The sequence below is a fragment of the Pararge aegeria genome, chromosome 3, assembly GCF_905163445.1.
Source record: "Pararge aegeria chromosome 3, ilParAegt1.1, whole genome shotgun sequence".
Classification (NCBI taxonomy): domain Eukaryota; kingdom Metazoa; phylum Arthropoda; class Insecta; order Lepidoptera; family Nymphalidae; genus Pararge; species Pararge aegeria.
Genome location: NC_053182.1, coordinates 9,856,220 through 9,869,097, shown reverse-complemented (window position 1 = coordinate 9,869,097; position 12,878 = coordinate 9,856,220). Strand labels below are relative to the sequence as shown.

General features: G+C 35.0%; 1 protein-coding gene across 1 annotated transcript in view; it reads left to right on the top strand.

The window, feature by feature from the left end:
- The window catches only part of LOC120636979 (neural-cadherin-like), a 209,328-nt gene that overhangs the window by 81,527 nt on the left and 114,923 nt on the right, over positions 1-12,878 (top strand). Inside the window, exons 10-13 of the mRNA XM_039908558.1 lie at positions 894-1,084; positions 5,108-5,297; positions 5,911-6,093; positions 11,915-12,104. Coding sequence (XP_039764492.1) covers positions 894-1,084; positions 5,108-5,297; positions 5,911-6,093; positions 11,915-12,104 — 754 coding nt within the window. The remainder of the gene's footprint in view (positions 1-893; positions 1,085-5,107; positions 5,298-5,910; positions 6,094-11,914; positions 12,105-12,878) is intronic.

The window sequence follows — 12,878 nt, the reverse complement described above, 5'->3', positions numbered from 1 at the left end:
GAGTGTCGTTTATTTGTAGTCATTACGAGGTCACTAAAAACTTCTTACGACAACCTGACCTTTCCGCCATGTCTTGTATGCAGAGCTGCATGCATTTGCCTGCTTTTTGTTAATTTACTTTAATTTTTAAAATTAGTTTAGTTAATTTATTGTAAAAAGTATAAATAATGTACAGTTTATCTTTTCCCTATTGTACAGACCGGAAATGTATAATACCGAAAACGTATTATTTCCAATTTATTTTCTTGCACCCTTTTACATCAGCTACGATGAGCAAATATTGTAAGTTAGCGCGAATGATGCCTCTGCGTGGAAGCGGACGTCGTGAGTGGATTTCAATTTATTAGTAAACTCTCAGTAATACTTCTTCTATTATTTTAGTTTGGCTTTATGAATGTGTGCGCGACGAATGAGAGCTGTATTTGATAAATACTGTTCAAGTTACCACCGATTTTAAATAGATATAATGAAAGTGGTCTATTGTTCGATTTATTTTTTAATTGTTTTGATTATTTATTAGCAATGAGTACTTATATGTTTATATTTGAGTTGTGTTATGTTTTTTTTTGTCCCCGCTGACCTCTGACCCGTGTATCTGTAGCGGGACAGGTATCGCCTGCGCGTGCGCGCCTCCGACAGAGGCGACCCGCCCTCCTCCGCAGACGTGGACGTTGAATTAGACGTGGTAGACAGGAACAATAAGCCTCCCATCTGGGACATGACCACGTATGGCCCCGTTCACATCAAAGAGAATGTCACAGTGGGTACCGTAGTGACCAGTGTGAAAGCCAGGTTGGTATAAGGCGCTGCGGGCTCCCGGGCCCGCCGCTCCTACTCCTTAACACTACTAACGACGTGGTTTTGTCTTTTTCCATCGACTCTTTCCCCGCTAGCGAGAAACGTACAAGTTGGAGGCTATGGCTCAAGACAAGGGCTTCCCGCCCTTGTCCCGAACCGTGGAGGTCCAGATAGACGTAGTGGATCGCGCGAACAATCCCCCCGTTTGGGACCACACGGTGTACGGCCCGATCTACATTCGAGAGAATTTGCCCGTGGGTGCCAAAGTGGTGTCCGTTAAAGCAAGGTGCGTGTGTAACTGTTCGGCACGGGCACCGCACGCAGCCCCCTGCACGCAGTGTGCGGCGCTACGGTCTCTTGCCTCCTGCGTGCGCTACTTCTTGTCACCGTCACTCCCATACGACCAGAACTTCTCTTATGAATACTATGTTATTTGGTTGATTTCAAATATAATTCAAACTTTGTACCAATGAGAAATAAGGTGTTGACCTTGACAATTAGTCGGCAGGTATGGTACGAGTAAGAGCGCCGTGAGCGTCTTCAACCATCGTTATTATTTGCCTCACACATGGTGATTTCAGTACGATGTAATGTTTATGTCCGTGAATTGCAATAGCATTGCCAAGTACACGAGCGGACCTTTCAGAATCACAAGCGTGCATTTAGTGGGCTCACTGCTTACGTGGAATGGGATCACAGGGTTATTAAATAAATAATTATTTACACAAAAATAATTACATAACGTACCGTTTAGTTTTTATCTTTGATGTTATGTTAGATTTGTAATTATTTTTGAGTAAATAATGAAATTTAATTGGTTTCGAAGAAATGGTAGGTATGATTTAATAAAAAAAAACTCTGTGTCCATTATATTTTGCATGTAGGCTGAGGCATTAATGCATTATGGATCGTTCTCAAGTTTGTAACTTCTGAATAGAAGTTTTAGATTACTACATCTACGACATTATGTGTAAGCATGATATAAACGTACAGTAGATAATATTGTAGGTGTTTCATTTTTAATTTCCTTTTTTTCTAGTGCTTGAGATAAAGACGTTTAGTTTAAATTCTAATTAGAGGATTATGGAAGCTCAACGCTTAGGAAACCAAAGTTTGTATCAAAAAGTGTTAGGATAGTGTTCACGATTTTGTGTCGTGTCGTGTAGTGATTAAATTAGATAAAATTAGTGTCGTGTTAAATCATAGAAGTTAATTTTTTAAGAACGAGTACAATCAGATTTTAATAAACTAATAATAAATAGGACAGGTAAATATATTAGAATTACATCCGTTTTGGATGTCAGAAATGAGTAAAGCGATTATAAACTTAAAATTCTGTATAGTAGCTATGACATATTGAATGATAATTAAAAATTCCAAGGTTTTTTTTATAAAACTACATTCAAGAATACTTATAAAGTATGAAGCTAGACTGCTGATGTTTCTAATTAAATGAATTTGTGGTAGATTTAACTTTATAACATCAGCTAAAGGAATCAGAAGATAAGAATTTTGAAGACCTATTGTATAGTTGTCCTTAATAAAAATGCTCTATTCGGTGAAGTCGGAAACATCATCAAACATCTATCGTGTGACAGAAGTTTAAGACACCATTTTTCAATGTACATGGTTAAAGTATCAACATCGTATTCAAAAGGAAAAAGAAAACAAATATGTCACTTACTTGATTCGATTATTATTGTATAATAGAGCGAATCAGTTATGAGGAATTTCTCAATAAAGCCTTCAAGTTTTATATTACTTACTAGTAATATTTTATATTAGGTTCTGGCTAGCTGCTTAGTACATGGATAAAATATAATTCAATTATTAGACTTTATAGAAAATCGGTAAGTAGATAAAAAGCATAGTGTTATCAAGGGTGTTAATGTATGTGCATCATTACGACGGGCTTCAAGTTGCATCATCTGTCACGTGGAGTTTTGGTCGATGGTTCACATCTCTATTGTCTATCTGTTCGTCCCTAATCACACATTTCAAACTCACATGATTATGGAAAGAGGAAACCATACTAACTCACTTTTTTTTTAACCTAAATCACATCATATGTACTGCATTAGTAAATTATTGAATCTTGGCACTGCTGATTTATTTTTGTACCATCATATTAATAAATAAATCGACATACACTGGAAGGTTCATATGCTCAACTATCGATTTCCCGCGACTTAATTCGAGTTCAACTTCTTTACTTCTATAATAATTTTATCATACAAATTTAACTTTTATTAGCTATACTAAACAACGCTATCATTAAAGGTCGGAGCGTGATTTGAAAGCCTTTACCTATACTTCCCTATTTGAATCGAATTTTCTTCAAACGAAGGTTTTTTTTTATAAACAAAAGTAGCCTTATTTACTCTTTAAACTATCAGCTATTGACTGTGAAACTCTTGTGAAAATCGGACCAGCCGACAAATATTAACTGAAACTGGTAAACAGCAATTTCAAAAAAATGTTTCGATTATTCTTTTTTTATAAGTACCGTTCTTTCAAATGCATATAGTAAAAATCTTTTATTTTGCATTGCAAACAGACGCTTTAAATTTATTTATGTTTATTGTTCATTTTATTTAACGTTTTTCGCAGAAAAACATGTTAATCTTCATCACAGTGCCAAAGTTTCCTAATTTATTAAATTTTTTATCATTTTTAAGTTACCTTTTTGTACAAACGAGGAATTATGTGAAAATGGTCTATTTATTGCTGACTAGATTTTGCAAACGACTTAATTAGCGTGAATGAATTTAACAGGAATATAAAATAGGCATGTTGTGTTGCCACTACTTAATTATCTCTATGATTAATCACTTTGATTAATCGCTGTTTGAAAGAAATTTAAAATTATTTAACAAATTTAAACTTTTACAGTACATATTGGGATAAATAATGATATTAAAATTATTTATAAAACACTATATTCTTACATATCCTTAATATGTGAACAGATTCCGTTAACAATAAATAGATTATTTTTACCAACTGGTTTTAAAAAATACACACTAGTAATTTTGAACTATTGATGTTAAAAAGGACAACTGTGTTTACTTTCACATCATTTTTAAGTGCATACTCATCACTGAATGTTCAAGTAGAATATTTTTTAATTTATTTTTCATTACAAAAATATTCAAATTCATTGTTAGAAAATTTAGTACCCGTATTGTCCATCCCTCTTGTCCGCAAAAGCGTAACTAGGTTTAGTACAAGACGGCACGGTCTCCTAAGATGGTCTTTTTTCATCTTTTCTAGTTTCTGCGAATCTTTCAAAGGCCAAAATCTTTGCCAATTCTGTTGTACACAATTAATGTCGAAACTAAACTTGGTTTGTATAATTTTAGTAGTAAAATTATTATTTTACTAGTAGTAGAGACTTTTGCTCGCCCGGTGATATACTTCCACAATGCTCATTTCTACCGCTAAGCAGCATTGCTGTGTTGCGGTCCGAACTGATGGACGTAGGGTGAGTTTCTTGTATAATGGTTGCTCTGTTTATAGGCGAAAGTTTTCCACTTGCAATCATCTGGGATATCTGTCAATTATTACCAAAAAAATAGCTTTTTTTTGAACCTTTAGCAACAGTTTCCGGGGAAAAGGATTTTTAGCCATGTCGATTTATATTAGTGCAGAGATTTATGTACAACAGAATCGGCACCCAGACGTACCTTCGTATTTTATATATAGAGTACTATTAGGATTTTCTCTCTCTTGATCGGCGGAGCTACGGATCAGCATAAATCAGATAGCAAGTAATCTTGCTAAAAGATGCTGCTTCTCTAGATTCTATCTCTCGGCATTTGCAGAACGTACGGCTAATTACTTACTTTACCGGCTAATCAACCCGGCTTTATTTCCTCCTCATTGTCAGTTGCCGTCCATATTTCTGACCACTAACAACTCTTGAACACTGTCGATTTCGCGGTATGTAATATGCCATCGATTCTTGTGCTGATAGTAGAGACACGTGTTTTAATTTGTGCAGTTCGCGGTATGCATAAAATTTATCTCCAGCACCATGTTTCGAACGCATCAATTCGTTCTCTGGGTAGAAAATTCCACGTTCCTAAACCCTATTTAAACCATGTTTCTACGCTATGAGGATATTGATGAGTTGGTAGAATGTACCGCACTTCTAGCCAGCTATTATTATTCCTAGTTACGCTTCTGCCATTTTCATCATAAATAATTTTGGTTAATGCATCTTCGCATTCGATGTCGTCATGTCCAGTAGATAATTTAGTCTGTAAATTGTATGTTCGATATCTCTAGCATGTTTTGGGGTTTTCAGCTCCGGAATTGAAAACAATCCGACCGTATTTTATCGGTTGATGCCCGGTTCGACGGCTCAAACGAACAAGTTTCACACTTTCTATTTGCAACAAAGAGCTGACAACGGATTTACTTGGGCCGACATAAAAGTCAATCATCCGCTAGATTATGAAAGCATTAAGGAATATAATCTTACAATTCGAGTAGAGGTGAGGTATCCAACTACTGTTATATGATTGTTTTGTTTTATAGACCTTTAAGTATAGTACAGTGAAGTGCAATGATACGATACAATTGTACCACCTTTTCTCTTCCCGCGGGAGTCGTACGGGGCGACGGCCTCTATGCTACTAAAACCATCTACTGCGATCACCAAAACGTCAGCTTGGCGATTCTGGGAGTTAGGAGAGGCCTTTACTCCAGCAGAGGACTGTCATAGGCTATTTATGTAGTAAAGATCATGCGATCCTACTTTCCTACTTTCCGAGATGAACTCCTAAGTACTCGTAAAGAATACTGCGCAAAAATTTCGCAAAAAATTTGGAATATTGGATAGAAGCAGGCGTTACTTTGCGGAATTCCATAATAAATTAAGATTAATTGTTTTAATTTAATTAATATATTTCCAATTAATTATTGTTAAGTGACAACACTTAACAATTATTCATTGATTATTATGGAGTTAACTAAGTCTACATACGCAGCTAATCATTTATTTTTGTCCCGCCAACTTATTTCGCAACCGTATTTACTTCGTCCAAGATGGTGAAGTTTTATAGTAAATTATAGAAAGAAGCATTATAGTAAATTTTTGTTACTCAGAACAACGGAGCTCAACAATTGGCCTCAGAAGCAACAGTCTTTATCATGTTGGAAGATGTGAATGATGAGATACCACTCTTCACTGAACGAGAACAAGAAACCGTGCTTGAAGGAGAACCCATCGGAACCAAGGTGACGCAGGTCAACGCTATCGACAAGGATGGGACATTCCCTAATAATCAAGTAAGTGAATTATTTCATCAGCAAAAGGTTCCGTCCTTTGAGGGAATTAACTTAGATAAGTCTGTTTTACATGGATTTACTGTCTTACATGGATCCCAATCGGAAGAATAATTGGTTAGGAGCAGAGCGAGTAAATTATAAGAAACTAAACAATATATGTTCAGGTAAGTGAATTATTGTTTTCATCACAAAACGGTGAATGGACAAATGTATCGAACGCATTCAGTGGTGTTTTTAAACCAGATAACGATTTTTTTATAGGTACATGCCAGCAAAAACCGACTGGTAAACTGCGAGTGCATGCTAAAGCCACATATCAAGCACTGGGGGACTTTATTATTGGTCAAGGAAGCTTGTGAACTAGAACTAGAATGTCAACAGGATAATTTACCACAGTCACAGTTCTATAATAAGTTATAGGCAGCTAGATGCGGGGGTTGGAATAAGTCATTTAAATATAACGCAAGAAGTTGAAAGACATGTAGAAACATACACATTATTATTTATAAATATTTGACAAAGTACAACGTAGTTCGTGTGCGGGTCGTCTCAGAGTAGCCGCAGTAGTTCATGAGTCTTTTAAGAGATGGCGTTGATTTATTTTTAAGTCGAAATAGGTGACTCATAAATGTAGGTCATCGGAAAGTACCTTAAGTATAAGTAAGTAAATCATAATGCCCATTTAACCTAATGCCCAATAAGGCAATGCTTTAATAAGCAACCCCTAATCTAAGAAGAGTCCTAGGCATACATTTACGTTTCACCAACTAGGTAATACTAAAACTATGGAGGTGCTTATATTGTCTATGAATTCTAGCCACGAGTTGTTAAATTTTATGTTTTACTCTGACGTTTGTGTTTGACGTTTGAAGGCTACTTGCATTTTTTAGCTTTTTACTTAGGCATCAAATACTCTGGTCAGGCGTTCTGCTTTCTCCGATACTTCTTCGACGTGTTTGCGGAAAGTGAGACTTATCGTACCACAATATGAGATATTTTAACTTAATTTTAATTTGACTCCCATCAAAGACCGCTGAACGCATTATTGTGCAATCAATGCATGAGACTAGCTCCTGACTGCCAATTTCAATGAAGTGGAATTTCAGAGGGATCCAATATTGATACCTCGAGTCCACAAAATCTACTCCATTGTAGTACAATATCTAAATCTTTATTTATTTTTGCAATCGTTCGGGGTAGATCTAACAGTTAAGATTGAGTAGATATATATTTGAAGATCGTCGGCATGCACGTGGTAGAGAGAAGATTCATTCCGGGTGATTGAACTAATGAAAAATATAAAATATGAGAGGGGATAACACACAAGCTTGCGGCACACCGGTATGTAACGGACAACATTCTAATTATGAATCTTCTGCCGGCGGCCATGCAAATAACTATGAAACCAGATATGTTAGGAGATCCTAAGATACTTGAAAGTAGGCCATAATCTGCGTTATTGAATACATTACTCAAGCCCAGTAGGTAAAGGAACCAGGAAAAAAATAAGGGTAAACAATTTTCAAAGCGATGAGATGGACTTAATCGAAAGAATGAACGAATATCGTCAGTAATTTTGACCAAAGCTATAGTCGTACTATGGACCAGAACGGAAACCATTTAGATCGTGATAAAAAAATGTTTTTTGTCTATGACAGTTCTGAGACTTTGGAAAAAAAAAAAGGATTTTAGACGCAGGTAGGATTAGGTTTCTCAGGAATTTGATTTCCTAGTAGTGATGTCAAAAAAACTGACGCCTGCCGTGCATGTAAAAAAAAAAACGTACCTACAAATAACTTTATGCTAATATATAAACTAAAGACTACATTATATAATAAATATTAAAGAATAATTATCTAGGTAAAATATAAATGACAGTAAAGATATAATATAAGTCGTGTCCACTGTAAAATATAGTAAAACTTAACAGCTTGGTAAATTCTATTGAGTCTCAGCTATTGAGAGGCTCAGCATCTAAGTCAAAAAAGTTCCGTCAGAAATATGCTGGTAACAAGAATTATTTATTGATTGCTACAAATGTTGCGGTCATCAGCTAGTATATCAATAAATCAAAGATAAATATTTGCAAAAGCAAATAATATTGTTTTGATTAAACATGAAAATACAATAGCAACAAATAAGTAGCCTATAAAATTGTAATTATTTGGATAATCTGAACACGATGCGTAAAATAAATGCGGCCAACATATTTGCATGAAAGCCTTCATCGAAAGTATGAACAGTAAATTAAAAGCCTTTTGCACGGCCAAATTAAACATTTAAAGGTAAAAATATGTCGAATTATTTTTACCTGCAAATATTTTACTGAATTATCTTAAATTGAAATTGAAATTTATAGTGCCTATAAGATCTTTAGGGTTCCTTACCCGAAAGGTGCTGAGAATTATTGCTTGGTTGCTTAGTTACTTCGATTATTGTTACATTTTAGTTACTTCACGAACGTGAAACTAAACTGTTTCTTCTATTTGGCTGCAATTTTTTTTAACTTAAAAAAATCATATTAGTGTGTCCAGTGCCGTGCACTGAGTTTTTTACCAGGGTATGCATACAGCAGTGAAATTGCATAAAACGGCAAAAATCCTCCTCTTATACTAGTTATATATAAATTTTAGGGTGCTTCCGTCCAACATTTTCTTAGAGACAACTTTAGGTGCTAGGTAAAATTTAAAGGAATATAAGAATTTTTCTTATCTTCAGGTTTCTTCTCTACAATCATAAAATTTGGTACGTAGGTACATCTAGCACGAGTGATGATAAAGAATCTGAAAAGCAATGACTGGAATTAACATTATCAGGTATAGTTAGTTACCAGGTAATAGTGGAGGTTCGTATAAAAAAGCTCGATTTGTAGATTCTAAAAACGATCTTCATTTTCTTTACATCTCGAAATAATTGATATTCATGGAAGATTCATGTAAAGGTGTCAATTTTGGGTTAGAATGCAAAACGTCCGGGATTATTTCTAGGAACAAATTCAAAGTTCAAAATTTCTTTATTCATGTATCACAGGACCTTATGAAGCGTTCATACATACATGTTTACATAATTGTAAGGGGATGCTGATAACTTCGTTCGCCAATTAAAACCTAAAGATACGAGGGTTCCAAACGCGCCCTGGTGAAGAGCTCACAACAACAAACTTAGCCGGGTAATTTGTATTCTTGTTATCACCATCTCACAGTAAATTTATTTAGCTATGAAGCTAGAGCAATTCACACCCAAGCTTTTTTTATCGTTCAAGTAATCCTTAATATTATAATAGGATTTTTCTGTAAGCTTCTATATAAACTTTGAACTTATTGAGAGACATCTCTGTTTATTTATTTATATTTAATGAATATGCAATTTTGTGTAGCCTAGTAAACTGACAATGTTTCTTATTGCTTCTTCTTAATACCAAACTCACTGCCTACCCAATAATAAAGTAAAACTTAATATATTAACTAAGGTGGACTGTTAATAATGAGTGTTTTTCTTTATTTTTAAGTTCGCTTCTCATAAATAATATTAGGGCTTTGGCTTTTGGGTCGGAGTGAATCGTCACTACGAATCAAAACAGTGAATGAAATAAATAGTTTTAACCAGTGGATATAAGAAAAGTAAAATAAAGATTTGTGTCGTTTTTCTTGTTTCATTACTTTAATATCTTAAGATAACAATTATTTCTTCTTCTTCTTCTACTATTTTAAACAAATTAAGCGATAATTATTGTATAATAGAATATCACTGGTACCCACTACCCATTACCGCAGTAGGTAATGCAGCATAATAGCAATTATGTTTTGTCGCGATTGCGCTTGGAAATTGGCCGCTTTTGTCCACAGACCATGCAAACTTAGTGGTAAATTATCAATTAGCGTGCTATTACTATCAAACATTTTACCTTCACCTCGTTGTGGTTAATGTTGAACAAAATTTAATTCCTGCCTTATATTTAAATGTAATAGTTATTTGCCACGGCGACGTCTTGCTTATACGTTTTATAATCTGTTAAAAAAATCATATGTTCCTACCTCTGGGTGGAAGTTATAACTATGCGGAATTTCGTCAACATCGGTTTACTTGATGCCGTACAGAAGTAACAAAAGCTTTACTTTTAAATGCCCCGGGAACGCTGACGCTTTTTTGTCAATAAAGTAGGTGTTCTACGCCCATCTTCAGGCTTTATAAGTGCCAGTATAATTTAATAACGATCGGTGCAACCATCGTACTGATATGAATATTTATCCCACGGTGGCTTTTTTCGCGGGAAAAACATAAAATTAGGTGATAAAAAGGCATATAATTTATTCATTAAAGCATACAAGAGGAGGATCGTTGCTTGATTGCCACAGAACAGCTTACCAAGCAACTGTGCAAGTCTGTCTTTTGCACGTTTTTTTCCGTAACTGAAGGAAATTCCAACATATTCACTTGCGCGTTTATCATTATAAAGTATAACAAATGCTTATTAGGATTTTAGGAGAATAAATTATTATCATGATCATCATTTACAATCTATCACCGCCCACCCAACTATTACAGAGTCCGGGTCTCCTCTTAGAATCAGAAGGGTTCAGGCTGTAGTCCACCACTAGACTTCAAAAGCTTTTAAAAACATTACGGAGAGCTCTCAGACTTGCAGGTTTCTCCGCGATATTTTACTTCACCAGTAAACCAAGGGATCATTTAATTCCTCGAATTATAATACGTACATCATTCCAAAAAATTAGAGGTGTCCGTAGTTGAGCGAACTCGGTCCTCCCGAAAGGGAGGCCAAAGTGTTTACCACTCGGCCATCACCACACCGTATTTATAAATTATATTATATACTTACATAAGCCATTCAGCCATTTTAGGATGAACATTTACTCCCAGAATTGCCTTTTATATCTAATATTTATAAACCACGCAGTTTTCCGGGATAAAAAGATATGAGTGCCACTTTCGGGCCCATAAACATTATTAAACTATCTTAAGGCAAAAAAACGCGTCATAAATGATTAAATCATTTAGAAGCAAACCAACAAACAGTTTCCCCTTTACAACATTTGCACAGTGTAAACAGCAGTAGTTCAACGCCTTTGATCTCTAGGTAAAAGCCGAAATAGATGTAGCTAGATTGTATAAGGGCAAGGAACCATCGTCCGACTTTGTTGTTAGTAGGGATTAGGTTGTGTTCGTTGAATATCATAAACACCCTCAAACTACGCATTCATTTTCAACATTTAAAGGTTTATTCTGTGAATATAGTTGGTATATCTTGGTTAACATAATAATAACTGTTTGGTGATATCACTGCATGACCCGCAACAACAACAATCTGATTGCAGGACAATATTTGTTAACTGATTGACCGAACCGTTGTGGTATTCACAATCATACAGCCTAATCTGGTTTAACAATGTATAATATACGTATATGTTACATATTGAATATTAAGCGTATTTTAGTTTAAACTATTATGTGAACAAATCCGATTTATTGTAAATCTGATTAATTTTGACATAGGTAATTCTTATAAACTGCTTCGTTGGTTTAGGGATTAGCATATTCGATTAGGGATCACGATAGGCGTTTGATTTAATGGGTTGGGCCAAAAATTGTTGGGGTTTTTAGGGTTGTCCCTCTTTTCCACATGTTTTAGTAATCGTTAAAGTTCTCCATGCCCACCCAGCAGCTCGAAATCCTCTCATATATTTAATTTTATTTTCTTATGTGCAATATTTTTTTTTATAAATGTATCTATCTATTTTGGTTCTATGAGAGAAGAGGCCAGTGTCGACGACGTTATTATAAGAAAACTTATCTTTTTGTGTAGGTGTATTACTACATCGTGGATTCGCCGCGGAACGAGGGCAAGGACTTCTTCGAGATCAGTATGCAGACGGGCGAGATCTTCACGAAGGTGGTGTTCGATCGTGAGAAGCAAGGAGCCTACGCGTTGGAGGTGGAAGCCAGGGATGGAGCACCGTCGGCGCGGCCGAACTCCGACAACCAACCCAACTCAGGTATGTGCTTTGGCTATCAATAACTTTGTATTTCAACTTTACTCTCATTATATTGGATAAGTAGGTACTGCAGGTGCTACTTTCTGGAGCATCAAAACATTCAACGAACATTAAGTTTAAATTGCTAGATTCCGCCTATACCAGGAAAATCAGCGCGCTGAAATTCATAATTTCTTCACACACCATACCACACTATTTGATACCACACAGATATTGCAACTTTTCCTTATAAATTGAATAGTGTTTGGCCCTATTTTGATGCGTGTATGCTCGACTAGTAATAATACTTTAATCTAATCTGTTGAATCTTTATTTACTCTCTTCGAGTGTGAGTTAGTGATTTAAAATAACGCATTTTTGCGCCTTTTTAAATTCTTGTTTTTTTTACTTATATTGTAATAAAAATAATACGACTAATAAAATGACAGGCAGTACACAATTAAACAACTTATTATTCAATTTCATATATGCAAATTGAATCTGGACTGATTTACCATGTCTCTGAAAACGAAAACGTTAAAATATAAATATTATAAATATATTCAGTTACAAAGTTTCTATATCTCAAATTTATTGAGTTTTTTAAACCATATAGCGGTAGAGTGTTGTTGTTAATAACAAAACATAAAAAAAAAAACTTTAATAAAGAATCGAATTACCTACTCAGAATTAGCTGATGCAAAAACATCAATAGGATCGAGAATAACCACACTCATAATTATGTAGTAATCTATCTATGTAAGTTCTGAATACTTTCATAGTACCTCAGCATTA